Genomic DNA, 19959 nt, shown 5'->3' with positions numbered 1-19959 from the left:
AAATGAGCGAGCAGGGGGCGGAGAATGGGGAGCGGGGGGGGGGGTTAATACAGTAGCGCGTGTGTATGTGTGTCATCTACAGTCTGGAAGCTGCGTCACTGAGCCGACCCGCTCTCGGTCAGACGTCTCTTCCGTCTTCTGATTGGCTGCGGCGTCCCAACATGGCATGACTCGATTGGCTGTCTGAGAGGCAGCGGGGGCGGAGCTTGCACTTCCACGACGACACATCCAGAAAAGAGAGAAGCGAAAGACAAATTCCTTGTGTGTTCTACATACTTGGCCAAAGATGATTCTGATTCTGATATGAGCAGTTTGAAAAAGAAAGCAGTTACCGTTACGAATGAAATTATGAATATGTGGACACGGATCTCGTGCCATTCTGTTGTGCTTGCATCCATGGCGTGCCATTTATTCAACATCCAGCAGATGGTGCTATTTTTAAAGGCCTCAAAACATTTTACAATACTGTACCGCCTCAAAATAACACCACTTGCCATAGAAATGAGCAAAGATTTAATTTTTCCCTTTGATTTGAACAATTTTACACACCAATTTAAGATAAACTGGCAAACGAACAAAAAATAATCGTCGTAATTATTCAAGTGGCCCATGTAAATCATGAACAAGACGAGGCAAAGTATTGAGCTTTGTGGAACTATTTAGCTGAAGTGAAGTTATGGCTGGTAATTTTGTTCTGTTAAAAAGTTCTTTGTAAGACCGGTATGTTATGTTATGTTATGTTATGTTATGTTATGTTAGTGCGGTTATCTTACCCACCTTGACGACAGAATCACATGTCAAGTTTGGCAATATATAAAGTGGAACAATGGCTCCTTCTGTCATTCATTGATATTTGAGAAACTATTCGAAATCTTGAATGCACAAGTAGTGTTCCAAACAAACGTAAAATAAACTCAGAAAAAAAACGCCAAATCCAGCAACACATTTGCTAAATTTGCATTTCAGATGGACATTCTGTCGGGAATCCTGTGGGTCAAAGGAATCCTGCAGGATTCCCACAAGATGGAAGTCACTCTACCTTTAAGGGGATTGTCACGGTATCGGTAAAAAGTTAAGGTGGTGGTGGTAAAAAAAAAAAAACAACCTTGGAGAACCCATGAGGAGATACTGTTCAATTAATTAGTAAAATGCAACTTGTGTTTTGTTTTGTTTTGTTTTTTTAATGTAGCTGACCTCCAAAATGGGAGCCAAATGGGACTGGGAGTCATTCTGAACGGGAGCAAGACAGGAGTGTGAGTGCTTTGCATGGGGATGGGACGGGATTTTTTTTTTTTTTTTACTATGACCCAGGACTGGGACAGAATGGGATTTTTTTTTCTGTGGGAGTGGGATGGGACCATAGTGAAAACCCACTCCCGTGTTATCCTCTAGTTTGCACCACTGCGCACCACTCACTGTATTCATCCATCCATTTTCTGATCCGCTTCATCCTCACTAGGGTCGCGTGGGGTGCTGGAGCCTATCCCAGCCATCTTCGGGCAGTAGGCGGGGGACACCCTGAACCGGTTGCCAGCCAAATCGCAGGGCACACAAGAGATGAACAACCATCCACGCTCACTCCCGCACCTCGGGACAATTTGGAGTGTTCAATCAGCCTGCCATGCATGTTTTTGGAATGTGGGAGGATACCGGAATACCGGGAGAAAACCCACGCAGGCCCGGGAAGAACATGCAAGCTCCACACCGGGAGGCCGAAGCTGGAATTGAACCCGGTACCTCTGCACTGTGAGGTTGACGCGCTAAACACTGGCGGCCCCGGGCCAACCCACTCACTATAGCAGCGGTAAAAATATACCATTGTCATTTTTATGTGTGCTTACGTGTTTAAAACAAGGTTAAGATGGGGAGCGGGGGGCAGGGGGGTGTTTACCAGACTGGCAATGGTGTGCTAGTCATGACGTCATGGACCACAAGAGCGCCTGGTGAGTACAAATTCCTAATGAAGTGGAAATAGTTTACGGGATTGGACTGAAGGGGGACTAAAAAAGCAAAAACAGCGCGGTTGTGGTTTGCCTCACAGTGCCAACTTTTATAAACAAGAACAACGTGTCCGCACACCCCCACCACCACCACCAACTTCACCGATCCCCTTTGTGCAGCCCCCTAGATTTGGATTTGAGTTATTATTAGACCTGTAATGTTAAACAAAGCAGAGAAAGGCTGGACTATGTTGACACAAGCATCTGGGACCATCCAGATGATTTTTTTTTTCATTTCACCTTTATTTATCAAGATAAGGCAATTGAGAACAGAATCTCATTTGCAATGCTGACCTGACTGACACGCAATAAATAAAAACAATAGCATGATGACAGGCTGAAAAGATGTGTTGGGTTATACATCTAATTAATTCATTAGTACACTATATGATATTTACAAGATTAAAAAAAAAAGCCTGTCCTCATCAGTCAGTTCTTGCAGTTCATTCTTGCCCCCCCCCGTAGCTTCCTTCTCTGCAGGTCCACCAGGTTTGGCCTCATGCCACAGCTCACCTACGCCAGTACTGAACACACGCGGGGAAAAATATGCATTATTCTTGACGGGGAACAATTCAAGATTATCACCGTACCGTTAAAAAAAAAAAAAACATCATTGGCATACAGCGTGTGAGAAGAACAACAGTGAAAGTTCTTCTTCTACTTCTTCCTACTCCCTTGAACATAATAACTGTGTTGAATGAAGATTGATTTCTTTCTTTTTACTTTTTTTATCTACCTTATTTTCTGTCAAATTATTACTGTATATATGTTTTATGTTCAATAAACAAACAAACAAACAAACAAACAAAACAAAGTGGTGACGTTCGTGCTCATATTTTGCTTTGAAAATGAAGTGTTGAAATGACGATTCAAGCATAGAGGTAAGGCCCGACCAAGATTTTTTTTTAGATCGATTCTGATAAATAACCTATTAATCGGCCAAGCAATTAAAAAAGTATAGATTGTAATGAATGGAATAAGTTAATTATTGGTCCGTAACGCTTACGACAATAACAGTATGAATTACAGCCCTACTTCTAAGTACCGTATTTTCACGACCATTCGACGCACCGTATGGTTGGGCGCAGTCTCATTAATGGGTGCTATTTCTGTATTTTACACATAGACAAAACGCACTGTATGATTGGGCGCAATTTTAAAGTGGTAAAACATACGCCAGCTTAAACATACGGCATGCATGCGCGCACGCTAAAAACACGTTAGCTTGTAGCATACGCTAGCATGCCAAGACATACAGATACAAGCTAAAAACACGTTTTTAAAAAGGCAACGGAAAACTGAGTTCCGTTGTATTTTATTTAGCCATCGTACAATGTACTCACGTTTTTCGATCAATCATCACCCAGAAATCCATCAAAGTCCTCATCCTCTGTATCAGAATTGAACAATTGTGCAAGTACCGGTAATCCATCAAAAACGCCGTGTTCCCTCTCGTTGTCAGTCACTCTCATTGCCATGTGGCTCCACAGAAATGATGCCGGCTTTGCCAAAAACTCGAACAACAGTGCAAGCAGACACGTTCGTCCAAGCAGCCACAATCCATTCGCAAATTGTGGCGTAACTCGCCCGGCGCTGCCTCTCACTCTTTGTAAAGTTGTGTTTGCCATCGATCATTCATTGTTCCCATGCCGTTCGCAACTTTACTTTGAACGCCCGGTTGATGCCGATGTCCAGCGGTTGGAGTTCTTTAGTCAAGCCTCTGGGAATAACGGCAAGCTCAGAGTTCATTTGCTTGACTTGGTTTTTCACCGCTGCTGTGAGATGGGCACGCATGCCAAAAGCATAACCGATGGCTTGAAGTTTGAACTGAGCTTCGTAGGCGTGTCTCTTTGTAGAATTTATTTTCGGGGGTTTTTAGAAACCAAAACCGAAGTTGTTTTGCAACAATGCACATAGCCACACTCTATACAGGTGTTGGTACCTGCTTGTCGCGTCCCTTTAGCGTCCACTTACACGCCCACCCTTCACTGATTGGCCGACTTCTTTGCCGCATGCCTGTCCACAGTCACGTCCGCCTTTTCTCTATATAAACAGCGTGTCGGCTGTCAGTCAGGTTTTGGAACTCAGCGCATAGACAAGACGCTCCGCATCATAAGGCGTCCTGTCCATTTTGGAGAAAATTTTAGACTTTTAATGGCGCCTTATAGTCGTGAAAATACGGTACATGAACGGTGGTCAAATAAAGATTCAATCGGTTGTTCATCTTGCTTAATCGATGTGTGTTTTACATTTTCAGGGGGGAAAAGTGAGCATTATTTGTCCGTAAGCATGGTCCGAGGTTCTAAATTTATTCGCGGATTCGGAACAAATTCAAGTCAGAACAGACTTGATGAATCACAGATTTGAGCGTGCGCACTGTTTATGGGGTTTGCCATCATCTCCTGACTTGCAAGTCGACAGAGCAACCAGCGAGCGTGACTTACTTGAGCAAACTTGTGAATTTGTTCAACCACGGCGGCGAACAGGGCGCCCACGCTCTCGTCGATCAGACTCTGCATGTAATGCACCGCCTCCTCGTCCGACAGGTCCAGCCGGAACTTGTCTTGCACTTTCTTGACCGTCTTGTCGGGCTCCAAGGCGATGTCGGGAATATTGGCGTCCACCATGAGGGAGAAGAGATTGAGGATCAGGTTGGAGTACCTGCGCAGGTGCAGGAAGGCAGTGTAGCACTGCTTCCGGAACTCCTGGTACTGCTCGCTCTGCATGCCCCCCATCCCCTCCACCATCTCCTTGCTCAGCTTCATAGGCGGCGGAAGCGGCTTGGGATCGCGGCCCAGGATGTAGCCAAAGTCGATATGGAAGAGTTTCCCTGGAGGATGACAAACATGAACAAGCGATTATAAAAACCCACTTTGGGGTGCGGAGGGCTCTCTTTACTCTACCCGTCTTGGTCAGGAGCAGATTGTCCAGATGTCGGTCTCCTACGCCCAGGATGTACGTGATGACGCAATAACCGGCTGGAAAGCATCAGAACGAGCATTGAGTCCCGCTGTCCCCAAAAGACCTGTCCCGAAAAGACTCACCGCAGCTCTTCACGTAGGTGTCCATCACCTCCGAGCTGATGCCGTACGGCCCCTTTTCGCTCGGCGCATGCTTCCTGAAGAAGCTCTAAAGCACACAACACGACTTCAGTGCGTTAAATTTTTAAGATGAAACATGATTTGGGGCCGGTAGTGTGTTGATGCTAATGCGGTCACAGTAATATGACAGCAACTTGTACGAGTGGCCCTGACCTGAATGTTGCCTTCAGTTGCCAGCACTTCGGCAACCGGAACCGACTGCACAAACTGCATGAAACCTAAAAAAATAAAAGCCCCAAATAAACATTAAATAATACATTGCTGAGTAACCGCGCTTGTCCTACATTGGCAAAGTTACCATGTTTGGTGCTGGTGGCTAACACTTTGTAGGGTGTCAACTTCAGGTCCAGGTTCTCCTTCCTTAGTAACTGAAAAATAGATGCAGCGCTGAGCCAATGTACAAAAAGATGATGATTATGATTACACACATGATTATGATTATGACCCCTCCGTGAGTCGTCACCTTACCGTGGTGGAGGGGTTTGTGTGTCCCAATGATCCTAGGAGCTAAGTTGTCTGGGGCTTTATGCCCCTGGCAGGGTCACCCATGGCAAACAGGTTCTAGGTGAGGGGCCAGACAAAGCACGGCTCGAAGACCCTTATGATGAGAAAAATATATGGACCAAGGTTTCCCTTGCCCGGACGCGGGTCACCGGGGCCCCCCTCTGGAGCCAGGCCTGGAGGTGGGGCTCGTTGGCAAGCGCCTGGTGGCCGGGCCTACACCCATGGGGCCCGGCCGGGCACAGCCCGATGAGGCAACGTGGGTCCCCCTTCCCATGGGCTCACCACCCATGAGAGGGGCCAAAGGGGTCGGTGCAATGTGAGCTGGGCGGCAGTCAAAGGCGGGGACCCTGGCGGTCCGATCCTCGGCTGCAGAAGCTAGCTCTTGGGACATGGAATGTCACCTCTCTGGCAGGGAAGGAGCCCGAGCTGGTGTGTGAGGCAGAGAATTTCCGACTGGATATAGTCGGACTTGCCTCCACACACAGCCTGGGTTCTGGTACCAGTTCTCTCGAGAGGGGTTGGACTCTCTTCCACTCTGGAGTTGCTCACGGTGAGAGGCGCAGAGCAGGTGTGGGCATACTCATTGCCCCCCGGCTCAGTGCCTGTACATTGGGGTTCACACCGGTAGACCAGAGGGTTGCCTCCCTCCGCCTTCGGGTGGGTGGACGGGTCCTGACTGTTGTTTGTGCATATGCACCAAACAGCAGCTCAGCATACCCACCCTTTTTGGAGTCCTTGGAGGGTGTGCTGGAGAGTACTCCTGCTGGGGACTCCCTTGTTCTGCTGGGGGACTTCAATGCTCACGTGGGCAATGACAGTGAGACCTGGAGGGGCGTGATTGGGAGGAACGGCCCCCCCGATCAGAACTCGAGTGGTGTTTTGTTATTGGACTTCTGTGCTCGCCACGGATTGTCCATAACGAACACCTTGTTCAAACATAAGGGTGTCCATATGTGCACTTGGCACCAGGACACCCTAGGCCGCAGTTCGATGATCGACTTTGTAGTTGTATCATCGGATTTGCGGCCGCATGTTCTGGACACTCGGGTGAAGAGAGGGGCGGAGCTGTCAACTGATCACCACCTGGTGGTGAGTAGGCTCCGATGGTGGGGGAAGATGCCGGTCCGTCCTGGCAGACCCAAACGTATTGTGAGGCTTTGTTGGGAGCGTCTGGCGGAATCCCCTGTCAGAAGGAGTTTCAACTCCCACCTCCGACAGAGCTTTTCCCATGTTCCGGGGGAGGCGGGGGACATTGAGCCCGAGTGGACCATGTTCCGTGCCTCTATTGTTGAGGCGGCCAATCTGAGTTGTGGCCGTAAGGTGGTTGGTGCCTGTCGTGGCGGCAACCCCCGTACTCGCTGGTGGACACCAGCAGTAAGGGATGCCGTCAAGCTGAAGAAGGAGTCCTATCGAGCCTTTATGGCCTGTGGGACCCCAGAGGCAGCTGACGGGTATCGACTGGCCAAGCGGAACGCGGCTTCGGTGGTCGCCGAGGCAAAAACCGGAGCGTGGGAAGAGTTCGGTGAGGCCATGGAAGCCGACTTCCGGACGGCTTCGAGGAAATTCTGGTCCACCATCCGACGTCTCAGGAGGGGGAAGCAGTGCACCACTAACACTGTGTACACTGGGGATGGGGCGCTGCTGACTTCGACTCGGGACGTTGTGAACCGGTGGGCAGAGTACTTCAAAGACCTCCTCAACTCCACCAGCATGCCTTCCTTGGAGGAAGCAGAGCCTGGGGACTCTGAGGTGGGCTCTCCTATCTCTGTGGTTGAAGTCACCGATGTGGTTAAAAAGCTCCTCGGTGGCAAGGCCCCAGGGGTGGATGAGATCCGCCCGGAGTTCCTCAAGGCTCTGCATGTTGTGGGGCTGTCCTGGTTGACACGCCTCTGCAACATCGCGTAGTCAACAGGGAGAGTGCCTCTGGATTGGCAGACCGGGGTGGTAGTCCCTCTTTTTAAAAAGGGGGACCGGAGGGTGTGTTCCAACTACAGAGGGATCACACTCCTCAGCCTCCCTGGTAAGGTCTATTCAGGGGTGATGGAGAGGAGGGTCCGTCAGGAAGTCGAGACTCAGATTGAGGAGGAGCAGTGTGGTTTTCGTCCCGGCCGTGGAACAGTGGACCAGCTCTACACCCTTAGCAGGGTCCTCGAGGGTATGTGGGAATTCGCCCAACCAGTCTACATGTGTTTTGTGGACTTGGAGAAGGCGTTTGACCGTGTCCCTCGGGGAGTTCTGTGGGGGGTGCTTCGTGGGTATGGGGTACCGAACCCCCTGATACGGGCGGTTCGGTCACTATACCACCGATGTCAGAGTTTGGTTCGCATTGCCGGCAGTAAGTCGGAATCGTTTCCAGTGGGGGTAGGACTCCGCCAAGGCTGCCCTTTGTCGCCGATTCTGTTCATAACCTTTATGGACAGAATTTCTAGGCGCAGCCGAAGCGTTGAGGGGGTCCGTTTTGGGGGCCTCAGTATTGCATTCCTGCTTTTTGCAGATGATGTCGTGCTGTTGGCTCCTTCAAACAGGGCTCTCCAACTCTCACTGGAGCGTTTCGCAGCCGAGTGTGAAGCGGCTGGGATGAAGATCAGCACCTCCAAATCTGAAACCATGGTCCTCAGTCGGAAAAGGGTGGAGTGCCCCCTCCGGGTTGGGGAGGAGATCTTGCCCCAAGTGAAGGAGTTCAAGTATCTTGGGGTCTTGTTCACGAGTGGGGGCAGGAGGGAGCGAGAGATCGACAGGCGGATCGGTGCAGCGTCTGCTGTGATGCGGACGTTGTATCGGTCTGTCGTGGTGAAGAAGGAGCTGAGCCAAAGGGCGAAGCTCTCAATTTACCGGTCGATCTACGTTCCAACTATCATCTATGGTCACGAGCTATGGGTCGTGACCGAAAGAACGAGATCCCGGTTACAAGCGGCCGAAATGAGTTTTCTCCGCAGGGTGTCCGGGCTCTCCCTTAGAGATAAGGTGAGAAGCTCGGTCATCCGGGAGGGGCTCAGAGTCGAGCCGCTTCTCCTCCACATCGAGAGGAGCCAGATGAGGTGGCTTGGGCATCTGATTCGGATGCCTCCTGAGCGCCTCCCTGGTGAGGTGTTCCGGGCATGTCCCACCGGGAGGAGACCCCGAGGAAGACCCAGGACACGCTCGAGACTATGTCACCCAGCTGGCCTGGGAACGTCTCGGGATCCCCCGGGGAGAGCTGGAAGAAGTAGCTAGGGAGAGGGAAGTCTGGGCTTCCCTGCTAAAGCTATTGCCCCCGCGACCCGGCCCCGGATAAGCGGTAGATGATGGATGGATGGATGGATGGATGGACATGATTATGATTACACCATCCATCCATCCATTTTCCGAACCGCTTAATCCTCACAAGGGTCACGGTGGGTGCTGGAGCCTATCCCAGCCGTCTTCAGGCAGTAGGCGGGGGACACCCTGAATCGGTTGCCAGCCAATCGCAGGGCACACAGAGAACAACAACCGTCCGAGCTCGCATTCACAATTAGGGACGATTTTGAGTGTTCAATCAGCCTGATGGTTGGGAGGAAACCGGAGTAAATATAATATACATACACACATTATATACATATACTGTATATTATATATGTACCATATATATAATTATATACATACACACACTTACATACATACATATGTATGTATGTGTATACACATACTGTATATATATATATATATATATATATACGCACGCACACACACACACACACACACACACACACACACAAACACTAAGAAATACACAGACATGTACATCTATATACACCTATGTGTCAGTATTTATACAGTATGCAAATGTACATCAAGTTAAAAACTTGAAAAATCCCCCCTCCCCCACCACCACACAGGGGATCACACAGAAATGTCCCCAACAGGTACGCATACTTTATCCATGAGCGAGATGATCTGGAGGATGAGCTGATCCTGTCTCAGGTCATCGCCGTGTTTGAAGATGACCGGATAGGTGGTGGCAGCCTCCGTTTTGAAAATCAGCTTGGCGGGCATTAGCGCGCTCTGATGCCACAAAGTCAGACACACAAGTGAGTCTCGTGCATCGTTGCGAAAGACAAAACAAAAAAAACATTTTTAAAAAATGGAGCAAGAGCTTTGGGGCACCTTGAAGAGAGTCGCCGTTTCGGGGACGATGCCTCGGATCCGGATCTGAGGCTCCAGCGGGAGTGGGATGGGCTCGATTTCCGAGAGGTATACATTTTCATTGTCAGCCAGAAGCGCCTGCAGCCGCTCAGTCTGAGCACACACACACACACACACACACACACACACACACACACACACACACACACACAGTTGAGATATGTCAATTCACCACAATGACTATTCTCTCTTAGCATTATACGGTGGCACTTGAGAAAAAGCAAAAGCTTAGCAGGTGCCATAAGTAAATGTGTGTTACCCTTATCAGCAAACAATAAACAAAACAAAACTGATTTACACATTGTGTATTTAAAAGCTAGGCTAACGCATACGCAACTTACAATAGGAAACACCATAGGCTAACAATTAGCATTGGCGCATTGTTGCCCTGAAAGCAGGGGTGTCCAAAGTCGGTCCTCAAGGGCCGCTGTCCTGTCTGTTTTCCAGCTCTCCCAGGAGTAATGATTTAAATAATCAGGATTCTTCTAATGCTGCCTCAGAGCTGGCTGATGAGCTGATTATCTGAATCGGGTGTGTAGCAGCCGGGAGAGATGGAAAACAGGCAGGACAGTGGCCCTCCAGGCCCGGAGCCGGACATGCCTGCTAAAGCAACGGATATCAGAACACAAACGGTTTGCCACAGCAACACATGTGGCGTATCGTATACAATTACTCACAGGCATGTATTCTTTATCATCTCCAAAGAATGACCGATATTACTACCAAAATGTACGTCTGTCTACCAGAATGAGCGGCACCGTGTGTGTGTCACATATTAAACCTTCGTGCCACGGCATCACCGTGTCATTTCCAAGGTATGTCCACAAATTCCAACCCCCCCTCACCTTCTTCTTGCGATTGCCGCTCTCCCTCTGCACCGCCTTCATCAACTGCACGAGCCGGTCAACAAAGGTCTGCTGGGTGGCTAGCAGCGAGCGCATCACCCTCACACTCTTATCGCCCTGGAGACAAGAAACTGAGTTAGCAAAAGGCAGGGGGCAGTACGGATGAGGGCTGCTTTGGCCAACCTTGAGCAAAGCCTGGCTGAACCTCCTCATGACGTTTAGGTACATCTCGTGGGTCTTGGGGTCCCTCTGCTGTGTGTCCTGGTCCTCGCACTCCACGATAACATACCTGAGGAGGAGTGATGGGTGAGTAAAAATCTTCGACTGGCGATGGGGCGAGTGCACACAAACACGAGACATGCTCACATACCAGTACAAGTAGTTGGCCAGTGTGGAGTTCTTGCAAGCACGCGAGATGAGAAACGTGCACAGGTCTTGCTGCAAATAAGACAAAACTTCGTCGGCTATTTTGGTGATTAATTGATACATCGATTTAGTCCCCCCTGTCCTCATCGCTTTAAAAAAAAACAGGACATTATTTCAAACTGTCATTGCAGAAAATCTGATGGTTTGTTCTGTAAAATGCCAGAAATATGCAAAAATGGTGAGCATTGTTTTCCAAAGAAGGCAGATGTTTGCTAATGTTTATATTTTTCCGACACAATCTGATTTCATGGAGGACGACAGCAATCTAAGAATATTTACTGTTGAGAGACTGAAATTCCAAGGATTTGGACCATTTGAAATCAAACTAGGTCTCTAAACGTTCAACTGATTCTCAAAAATAATTATCTATTTGATAATTGATTAGTTGTCGATTAGTCATTGCACCTCAATTGTTTTCTGGGATTCTTTTTTTAAATTCCCCTATAATGTTTTTTTTTTCTTTCTTCTGCATCTCATCACTTAGACACAGTGTGCTTTTTTTCCCCCCCAGAAACCATGTCTTACCTCAAGATTCTCACCATCTGCTCCTTCTTTGCCTTTCTGCGTAGTGGCGAGGCATGCAGATGTGGCCGTCAGGATCTGGGAGCTGCACGACCAATAAACGCAGCATAAAAAATGCGGGGCGAAGACAAGTCTGCATGATTCTGGCTGCTAATCCAGAAAAATTCAAACGCGCCAACGGCTCGTGTCGGTGTGCCAAAGAAAAATAATCATAGTCGCCACCCAGGCAGCGTTTCTGAGTTAAATTTAGACAAACAGCTGATAGCCAGAATAGCAGTGAAAAGCATCACAACATCCAACAGCGCTGACCTGTCGAGTGTGGAGTCATCTGAAAGTCCCTGGCCTTCTCTCTTGCTGCCTGGCTCCAGGCCTCCTTGGATGTCACTGAAGTTCTCATACTTGAGTGCTTGGACCAGTTGGAGAAGATACATGAGCAGGTCCTACAGAGTGTGGAAGACAAATTCAGATTCAAGGATTAAAGCAGTATTTACCAACATTGATCGAGTCAGGATTAACAATCGCACGCCGCACCACCAAACCCTGTCGTCGCAGAAAATACTGTATTGTACCTTCTGCCATCGGGTCAGATCTGGCTGTCACTACAGGTCGCTGGCATCGTTACATAGTCGATGCAGCCATCAATTGGTGGGAAGATACATTTATTGTAGTAAATTACGAGAACTTGGATGATTCCCGCTACACACTTGATGATCTCCAAAAGCCAGAGAGGTGCTTCATGCTTCAAAAAATTACATGTAGTGTCCCCCAGGGTTCGATTGTAGGCCCAGTGCTTTTTCACCAGTACGTGCTCATTCTTGGTGATGTCATCAGGAGACACGGAGTCCACATGAACAATTACGCAGAAAATACGCAGTTGTACATCTCTGGGTCTCCCGGTGAGACGAGGCCCATTGATGCACTTTTTTAACTGCCTCTTAAATGTCAAATCCCGGATGGCAGATAGCTTTCTCCATCTTAACCAGGACAAAACTGAAGGTTTAGTCCTTGGTCCCGAAGCACAGAGAGCGAAAACATTCAGCTAAACTACAGTCAGCGTATTTTAATCCATCCACACAAGGTCACAAGCTCTGTATGAAAAGTGCTTTATCACTAAAGTTTGGAGGAACTGATTGATCATTCTTCTTCGCTAAGTACCTCGTCATCCGCCTGCTGCAGCCGCGCGACAGCATAGCGTCGCACCGTCGGGTTGGCAAACTGCGAAGAGAGCAGCTCCAAGGAGTCCTCCACATCCATGGGCCGCCATTTGCCCAGCAGTTCCAGAGCCTGCTTGGCCTCCTGGGGCAGATCCCAGTTGACGCACTTCAGGAACTTTGTCAGCGCCTGCGGCGGTAGCGGATTAAGAACTGCAACGATAAAGAATATAAATGCCAGGGTGGACGATTGAGGGCGGAACAGACCTTTTCCTGAGTGGTGAGGTAGTATCGGAACTTCCACACCAGGTCCTGCTCTTCCGAGCTCAGCTGCTTCGTCGGAGGGTAGCTGACGATGATCTGTTGACGCATGCACGCACATGACAATCAGTTTACTGTGTCATGCTTTTTTTTTTCAATTCGTATTGTTTTTAGCTCTAAAAGTTTTGACATATCCCACTACAAAAATACACATTCTTATTTTTATTCTTGAAAATTAAAAATAGGACTCCACTAGTGAAAAAAGTATGTTAAAGCTCTTCAAAATGAATTGATTTTATTCATGCAGAAGGATCACAAGGTCCTGTGATCATCTGACAATCACATCAGAGCTTGGTCAAAAATGAAAGAAGGGAGGAATCATCAGGTTTGTTTTATTGTCTTCCATTTTTTTTTCCATTTTGGATTTCCATTTATTGATTTATTTATTTGTTTGTTTGTTTTAATGGCCCGAAGGTGGCCACGTAATGTAACTTACATTGAGCTGGTCCCGCGTGGCAGCGTTGGGCTTCAGGTCGTGGTCGGACGGCCCGCTGCGGAGGCTACGGGCCAATTTGTGATGCTTGCTCTCCACCAGGTTCTCCTGCGACGGGCGAATGGTAAACATATGATGATAGAGCGCTCCTTCCTTGCATGGCGGCACGGTGATTGACTGACTGGCCCGCGACCCACGTGAGGATAAAAATTTTACAATGGATGGAAGGATGGCACTCCTTCCTTGCTCCGAATGTGTGTGTGTGCGTGCATGCGTGCGCTCACCATCCCCATCTGTGGGTCAGGAACTTTGACGATTTCACAGCTGGTGAGCGTGGGAGCTGCGTCATCTCCATCCTAAAACAAACAAGTCTTCAATCTGTCACCTGCACACGCAATCAATTTTCCTCCTCCTCCTCTTCAGGACATATGACGGAAAATTGACTTTTTATTTGCCTGTCCGTGCCTTGTAATCAACCAACAGCCCAAAACAGACTTCCTTGACACCAATCTACTACTTTCCTATTAGACAGGGCTCAAGCAATTTCAAAAAGAGCACCAAAAAAAAAAAAAAAAAAAAGATAGTTTTCAGCAAATAGATAGGCTAGGTCAACTAGGTTCCACAAGTGCAAACACAACACAACATAAAACAAAACATTTTAATGAGTGATCGTTCCGAGTCTTTGGGTCATGACAGTTCCCACGCTATATCAGCCGTTTTTATGGCTTTTTGCTTTCATATAAATATGAAAAGCCCACACCTTGATTAAAACGCACAGTATTTTCTACACGTTTTAATCTTGCACTTGTTTGTGTTTTAACATACAGTAGATCTATAATATTTTTCAATGTGTGTGGGAGGGGTAAAACGACGACTTCTTATTTTTGATATGGTCTCTTTATATTGTGGTTTCTTTTCGGTGGGGTTTTTGCACCTTGCGCCACACACGTGGCTTGCTAATGAAGTGCTGCCTGCACGGCGGTAAACGCATCGAGACTCTTAAATCTTAAATCTCCACTATGACTTTAGTCGTCACGGTAAAAAAATATATATATCTGCACTTGTGTTCATTGGATGTCAAAGAAAGTGAGCTCACCTTTTCATAGTAGACAATGCTGCATTCTTTGTCATTTGTTTTCACTCGGGGAAACTCCACCATGAGGTACATGAAATTGGAGCTACGCTTCTCGCTCTGGCAAAAAGAAATCAAATAAAAATATGCATATCAACCCACTTGCCGCGCCAAGCAAACGTCATGGACCTCAGTGAAACTGTTCACAAAACGCTGCCACAAACTCACCTCGTTGATCATCTCGATCTCCCTGAAGGTCAAGCGGTCCAGCCAGTCCACCTTGACCATGTGGCCCTGCCGATGGGCCTTGGTCAACTGAGTGGGGAAGACAAGAGAGCTGAGCTCCCGTTATGCCACGCAACAAACTACATGGTGCACACATTTACCAGTTCAGGTCGTCATCATTCCTTGCATGTGATTATTTGTTAATAAGCGTATAACACTACAAAACCTGGCAAAAAACAAGGAATGAAATGAGGACTATCTAACTTGACAGAAGCAAAATGATCTGCCAATGAACAGGAAAATTTGACTTGGCCCTTATTTCTTTCAATAAGTTTATTTATACTAGCTACACCACTAGAATTATGAATTCTATTTCTTATTTTAGGATAAATGTACTCATAACTAGGGCTGGAGCTATTTAATATTTTTTGGAATCGATTAATACCATCGACCATCAATTTTGCATTATTAACTCTTGACTGCCATTGACAGCACCCTAACGAGGAGCACCAGCGACGACAATTGCCATCAATTTCATTTTTTCTGGGAATGGGGAGAGAAAAGTCTTGGGCCGCTCTAGTTTGATTCTTAAGACGGAAAAGCATTCAGAGAAAAAGTAATCATAAAAGTAACTATGGCCAGCAGATGGCAGCATTGTCTCTCTTTTAGATGAGCTTGCTGTGTGTCAAAGCAATGTGTAAGCCCTTAAAACATGGCCGACCCTCAGAAATGTGAATTTTACAACTAGCTTGTGGTCCAGCTGTTTGTCACATTAAATCTACTACAAAGAGTGTCACAAAAGAGAGAAAACATGACAGGGATCATTTAAATGTAGAAGTGATGATGTATTTTATGCACATGCACACACGCTACTAGATACTACTACTACCAAGACTATTAAATAGCATGCACACACTTAGGAAAGTTTGTCAAATTTAAAATTGCTACACTGGTGAATATTTGTAAATGCATCATTATTGTTGTTGGCATTTTATATAAAAAAAAAGTACTGTTCAGATGTTTTGAGGAATCTCTACAGCAAATATTAGCATCAAAGTCACTGTTGTGATTAAATAATCAGTTGTGTATTCTCCTGCAGGGCAGGGCAAGTCACAATTCACCGTGCACATTCATGAACCCTGACTGCATCCTCGCACACGCACGCACACACACACACGCACACACGCGCGCGCACACACACACACGCACACACACACACACACACACACACACACACACACAGACGGCTAACTGCCCCACTCGTACTCACATCACAAAGTACCTCCAAGTCGGGGCCCTAGAACAATACGACGCTTTAGAGTGAAGGCCAGTCAGGGACTTGCGCTTTTGTCTGACAAAAAAATAAACAAATAAATAAATAAATACCTTGGCAAGTCTGCCCATCTGGTCCTCGGTGAGACTGTTGCTAGTGCGTCCGGGCGTGGCGGTGGCCTCTGCGCCGTCGCCCTCCACGCCGGGCCAAACCTTCAGGTCATGCATTCCTTGTCTAAACATCCTGTGCCGAGACAGGAGGACATTTCTTTCTCTTTCTCTGTATGGCGCAACATTCCAGCACCCCGAGCTTTAGGATAAAATGTATCGACAACTCACCCATATTTGCCAAACAGGGTGACCGTTGTACCCCCGACAGGGACAGCTCGACCAGGCCCGTAGATGTCCCACACAGTGAGGGCCACCTGGGCGCTTTGGGGAAGGTCTGGGTACTTGACCGGCAGTCGCAGCCACTCGTTCCAACTGTACATGAGTAAGTGGTCATTTTTGAAAATGCAAGCGGATGCCCAGAGACACGTCTTGAGACTCACTTCCAGCGCGTGCTGAAGGCCTTGTAGGAGGTGCGAACCGGCAAGGCCAGAGGCTTTCCTTCGGCGAACACTTGGCAGGTGACGTAGAGGTCTGAACAGTGGTCCTGGTAGAGGCCAGAGAAGCGCAGCATGGGGTCCGCCAGCAGGGCTTTGTAGCTCTTTTGCTCTCGCTTGCCTTCCAAACTGCCTCTGTTGGCAGTGTAAACACACAAAAAGGGGCTGCTGCAGTCTCCAGGAACCATTCTTATGGGTGTTAATAATCCTAAATAGTGGAAACTGATTTTCAACTTCTCATTCTACGGTTTTCTCGACAACAGTGCATCCGTTTCGGTTAGGATTCGACTGCAGCCAATTGACACTTTGCTAGTCAATATTTTATTCAGTTTAATTTTTCACATACATTTCTACCTGACAACCTTACTACCGCACTCGCATAAATTAGTGCTACACTACATCTGGTATAAGAATAGGACATCAGACAGCACAAGAAGGCACGTGCAGTTACCTTTATTGTTGTTACATTGTATTCATGCTCTAGAAATGATTTGTATTAAAGTTTTTACCGCGGTTACAACTTTACTATTGTGTTAGGGTAGCTTAGTGTCAGACTATGGCCTGTTGTAGGAATACACTGTCATGTGGCACAAGGAGGCACGCGCAGTACTTTATGTTTTTAAAATTTGTGATCTTCAAGTTTTCTAAATGTGCCGAAATTATGACTTTACAACTACGCTAGCGTAGGATAACGATATAGCCCGACTTACGTACATTTCGCCGCCCTAACGACGGAAGTCCGTCGTAAATTGAGAACCCTTTTCACATTAACGCTTTTATGAACATTTCCCTTTGTCATGTGTGTGTGTGTGTGTTTCTAAAGAACAAGAAACGAAACATTATATATGGCAAGTCCGATAAATGACTCACGCCCTCTCAGGGCATAGGGCACCAATTATCCTCCACTAAGTCACAATTGTGTGCGCTTGTAAGGACACGACTTACATCTTGAGTTGAACATTGATGTCCAAGTCGCAGCTGTAAACGTAGTTAAACTTATCCGTGTCCATTTTCATGCGGGGCAAAATCCAGAGTGCGTGCTTCTACGCTTCGGACCGTTCGAAAACTCAAAAGCGTTGCTGAATGAAAGGCAACACTCGCACTCTCGGAGCAAACTTAGGGCGTCAGATGGAATTTCCGAAAGCACCCATAATTGGAGCAAAAAAAGCTCACACTCGCTTGTCCGAGGAAGACTTCTGTGTGTGTGCAGTTTGTTTTGCTACAAGACCTCGGACCGGCGAAAAAGCCCCACAATTCGGACCTCGAGATGCTCTTGGTCTATACGCATTCAGCTATGATATTAAAATAGTGCATAAAAGGCAAATGTGTCATTTAGACAGCCCTTTCCGGGCCTTGTTGATCTTTTATTTACAGCTACACAACAACCCAGCAAGGAGCGAGAGCTATTCTCAGACTAAGGCAGCCCATTGCCGATATGTCAGTGTACGGAATTTAGAAGAGAAGGGCGATCGATTGTATCGTATCTCGATTAGAACCACTGGTGGGGAGAAATGAGGGAAGTTGGGAAGGAGAAGGCGGGGTTTGGCGCTTGAGCCAAACTTGAATTTAAAGGGCCAGTAACAGTGAACGTAGTGAAAAGATTTGAACTTGCGTCTCGTTTCTTTGTTTGCGTCAGTACACAGAGAGGACCAAAACTGGGGACAATGTACACTTTCTACTTTAAACTATTTAAGCCACCGTGGACCTATTCACTGGCAGTTGTGACATCAGCAAATGAAAGAGTCACTGAGCAAAGGGACATTTAAGACAACGTCCATCCATCTTATCCATAAGATTCAAAGTCGTCTCAAGTCGTGGAATCCGTATGTGCACACTGGGCTTGAGTTAGCAGATCGATAGCAGATGTTAATTGAATCTCCATTCAGGTACCGCTCATGGTCATAAAGCAACTGCAGTGCATCAACAACTTAATCATAGTCCATGTAGAGTTCAGTATGAAAGGCTAGAGGAGGAAAGAAAGGCTTGAAGGAACCCAGGAAGAGGGCAGGAAGGAAGGTGAACAAAGAGAGTTAAAGTTAAAGAAAGGATGGAGGGAAGGAAACAAGGATAATGTAAAAGGGAAAATGGATGAAATGAAGAAGAAAAGGGAGGGAGGGATCATTAAGGAAGAATGAAGTGCAAAAGGAGGACCATTGGAAGGAAAACTGTATGAATACCAATCAAGGATGGTATGAACGGTGGTAATGATGGAAGAAAGGGAGGAGGGCGGGAACAAAGGTAGGATGGAAGAATGAAGGTAAGGAAACAAGGATGGATGAAACAATGGAGGAAAGGCAGGAGAAGGAAGGGCAAATGAAGGAAGGAATAATGGAAGAAAGGAGGTGTGAGAAGAAGGATGGATGAAGGACAAACGGAAGGACGGGGGAAAGCAACTAGGATGCTATGAAAGGGGGGAATGGCGGATGGCAGGAAGGACGGAAAGTAGGAAGAGGATGTGGAAAGACGCACTGAAAATGGTATACAAGTAAGTCAGGGAAGGAGGACACAAGGCTGTATGAAAGTAAAGAACGATGGATGCATGGAAGGAAGGGAGGGAGGATGGAAGGCACACAAAATGAAGCAAGAAAGGAAGAAAACAAAAATTAAGACATGTAGTCATTGTGACTTTACTACTGCTGCGTGTGTTGTTTTTCATTTGATGATATAAAACAAAAGTTCTGCGGGAAGACTCTGGGTGGGCCCCCTGGGTGTCCCCCGCCCCCCCCCCCCGGCCCCCTTGCCTTTCATCAACAATGACCTCAACTCCTTCCATTAAAGGGAGTGATCTCATCTTCGTGGGGGTTAGACCAGCTCTGCCGGAACTTATGGAGGAACACTTGCCATCCAAATAGCTCTCACTGTCAGCATGAAGCCCGCGCTTTATAATAAAACTATCAAAATCAAGTCTCATGCTGAGTCAAAAGCCTATTGAATAAGCGAGGGCGCTCGCCGAACATTCATTCCAAAGAGAGGGTCTGGCAACGAAGAAGGCTCGATCCCCTCTGAGCCGCCGCTTAGTTCTCAGTACCTCTCATTGGGTCTGGTCCGCAGACCTGAAGCACTGGGCAGTTGCGTTGGGGCGGAGGAGCTCAGAAAGCTAAAATGAGGCAAAGATTATTCTGCTGAGTCAAACTTCCATGGATGATGAGTTCCAGTGCAGCACCTCGGGGAAGATTTTCCCTGTCTTTGCAGAAACGCCTGCTCTATGAATTTGGTATTTTCATTAGTGTGGGAATTTGTAGGGCTTCGGCTGAATATAAACCAAGTATTGGACTCGCAGACTCGGGTCAATGAGTTGAATGCAGAGTTCCAAACAAA

The 19959-nt window shown here is 47.3% G+C and overlaps 1 protein-coding gene and 1 long non-coding RNA gene across 2 annotated transcripts; one reads left to right on the top strand and one right to left on the bottom strand.

Moving 5' to 3' along the window:
• Positions 1 to 32: 32 nt before the first annotated feature.
• Positions 33 to 2097, top strand: LOC147209436 (uncharacterized). The gene is made up of 3 exons (XR_015100227.1): positions 33 to 261; positions 1190 to 1253; positions 1460 to 2097. It is a non-coding gene; the product is annotated as an uncharacterized LOC147209436 (long non-coding RNA).
• Positions 2098 to 2187: 90 nt separating this feature from the next.
• On the bottom strand, positions 2188 to 18056 carry pik3c3 (phosphatidylinositol 3-kinase, catalytic subunit type 3). Its single transcript, XM_086105356.1, has 23 exons — positions 17587 to 18056; positions 16588 to 16776; positions 16376 to 16519; positions 16151 to 16280; positions 14768 to 14854; positions 14564 to 14659; positions 13752 to 13823; positions 13471 to 13575; positions 12981 to 13073; positions 12718 to 12903; positions 11872 to 12002; positions 11566 to 11647; positions 10985 to 11052; positions 10798 to 10903; positions 10615 to 10731; positions 9731 to 9862; positions 9500 to 9628; positions 5400 to 5469; positions 5255 to 5319; positions 5045 to 5129; positions 4904 to 4978; positions 4445 to 4830; positions 2188 to 2524 (listed from the first exon to the last, which is right to left on the bottom strand). The coding sequence occupies exons 1-23, from the start codon at positions 17655 to 17657 to the stop codon at positions 2510 to 2512; spliced, it is 2634 nt and encodes an 877-aa protein (XP_085961482.1). The 5' UTR covers positions 17658 to 18056; the 3' UTR covers positions 2188 to 2509.
• Between the last annotated feature and the right edge of the window lie 1903 nt (positions 18057 to 19959).

The sequence above is a fragment of the Hippocampus guttulatus genome, chromosome 2, assembly GCF_054856545.1.
Source record: "Hippocampus guttulatus isolate MCC_2025c chromosome 2, RoL_Hgut_1.0, whole genome shotgun sequence".
Classification (NCBI taxonomy): Eukaryota; Metazoa; Chordata; class Actinopteri; order Syngnathiformes; family Syngnathidae; genus Hippocampus; species Hippocampus guttulatus.
The sequence above is the reverse complement of the archived record's forward strand: the minus strand, read 5'-3'. Positions and strand labels throughout refer to the sequence as shown.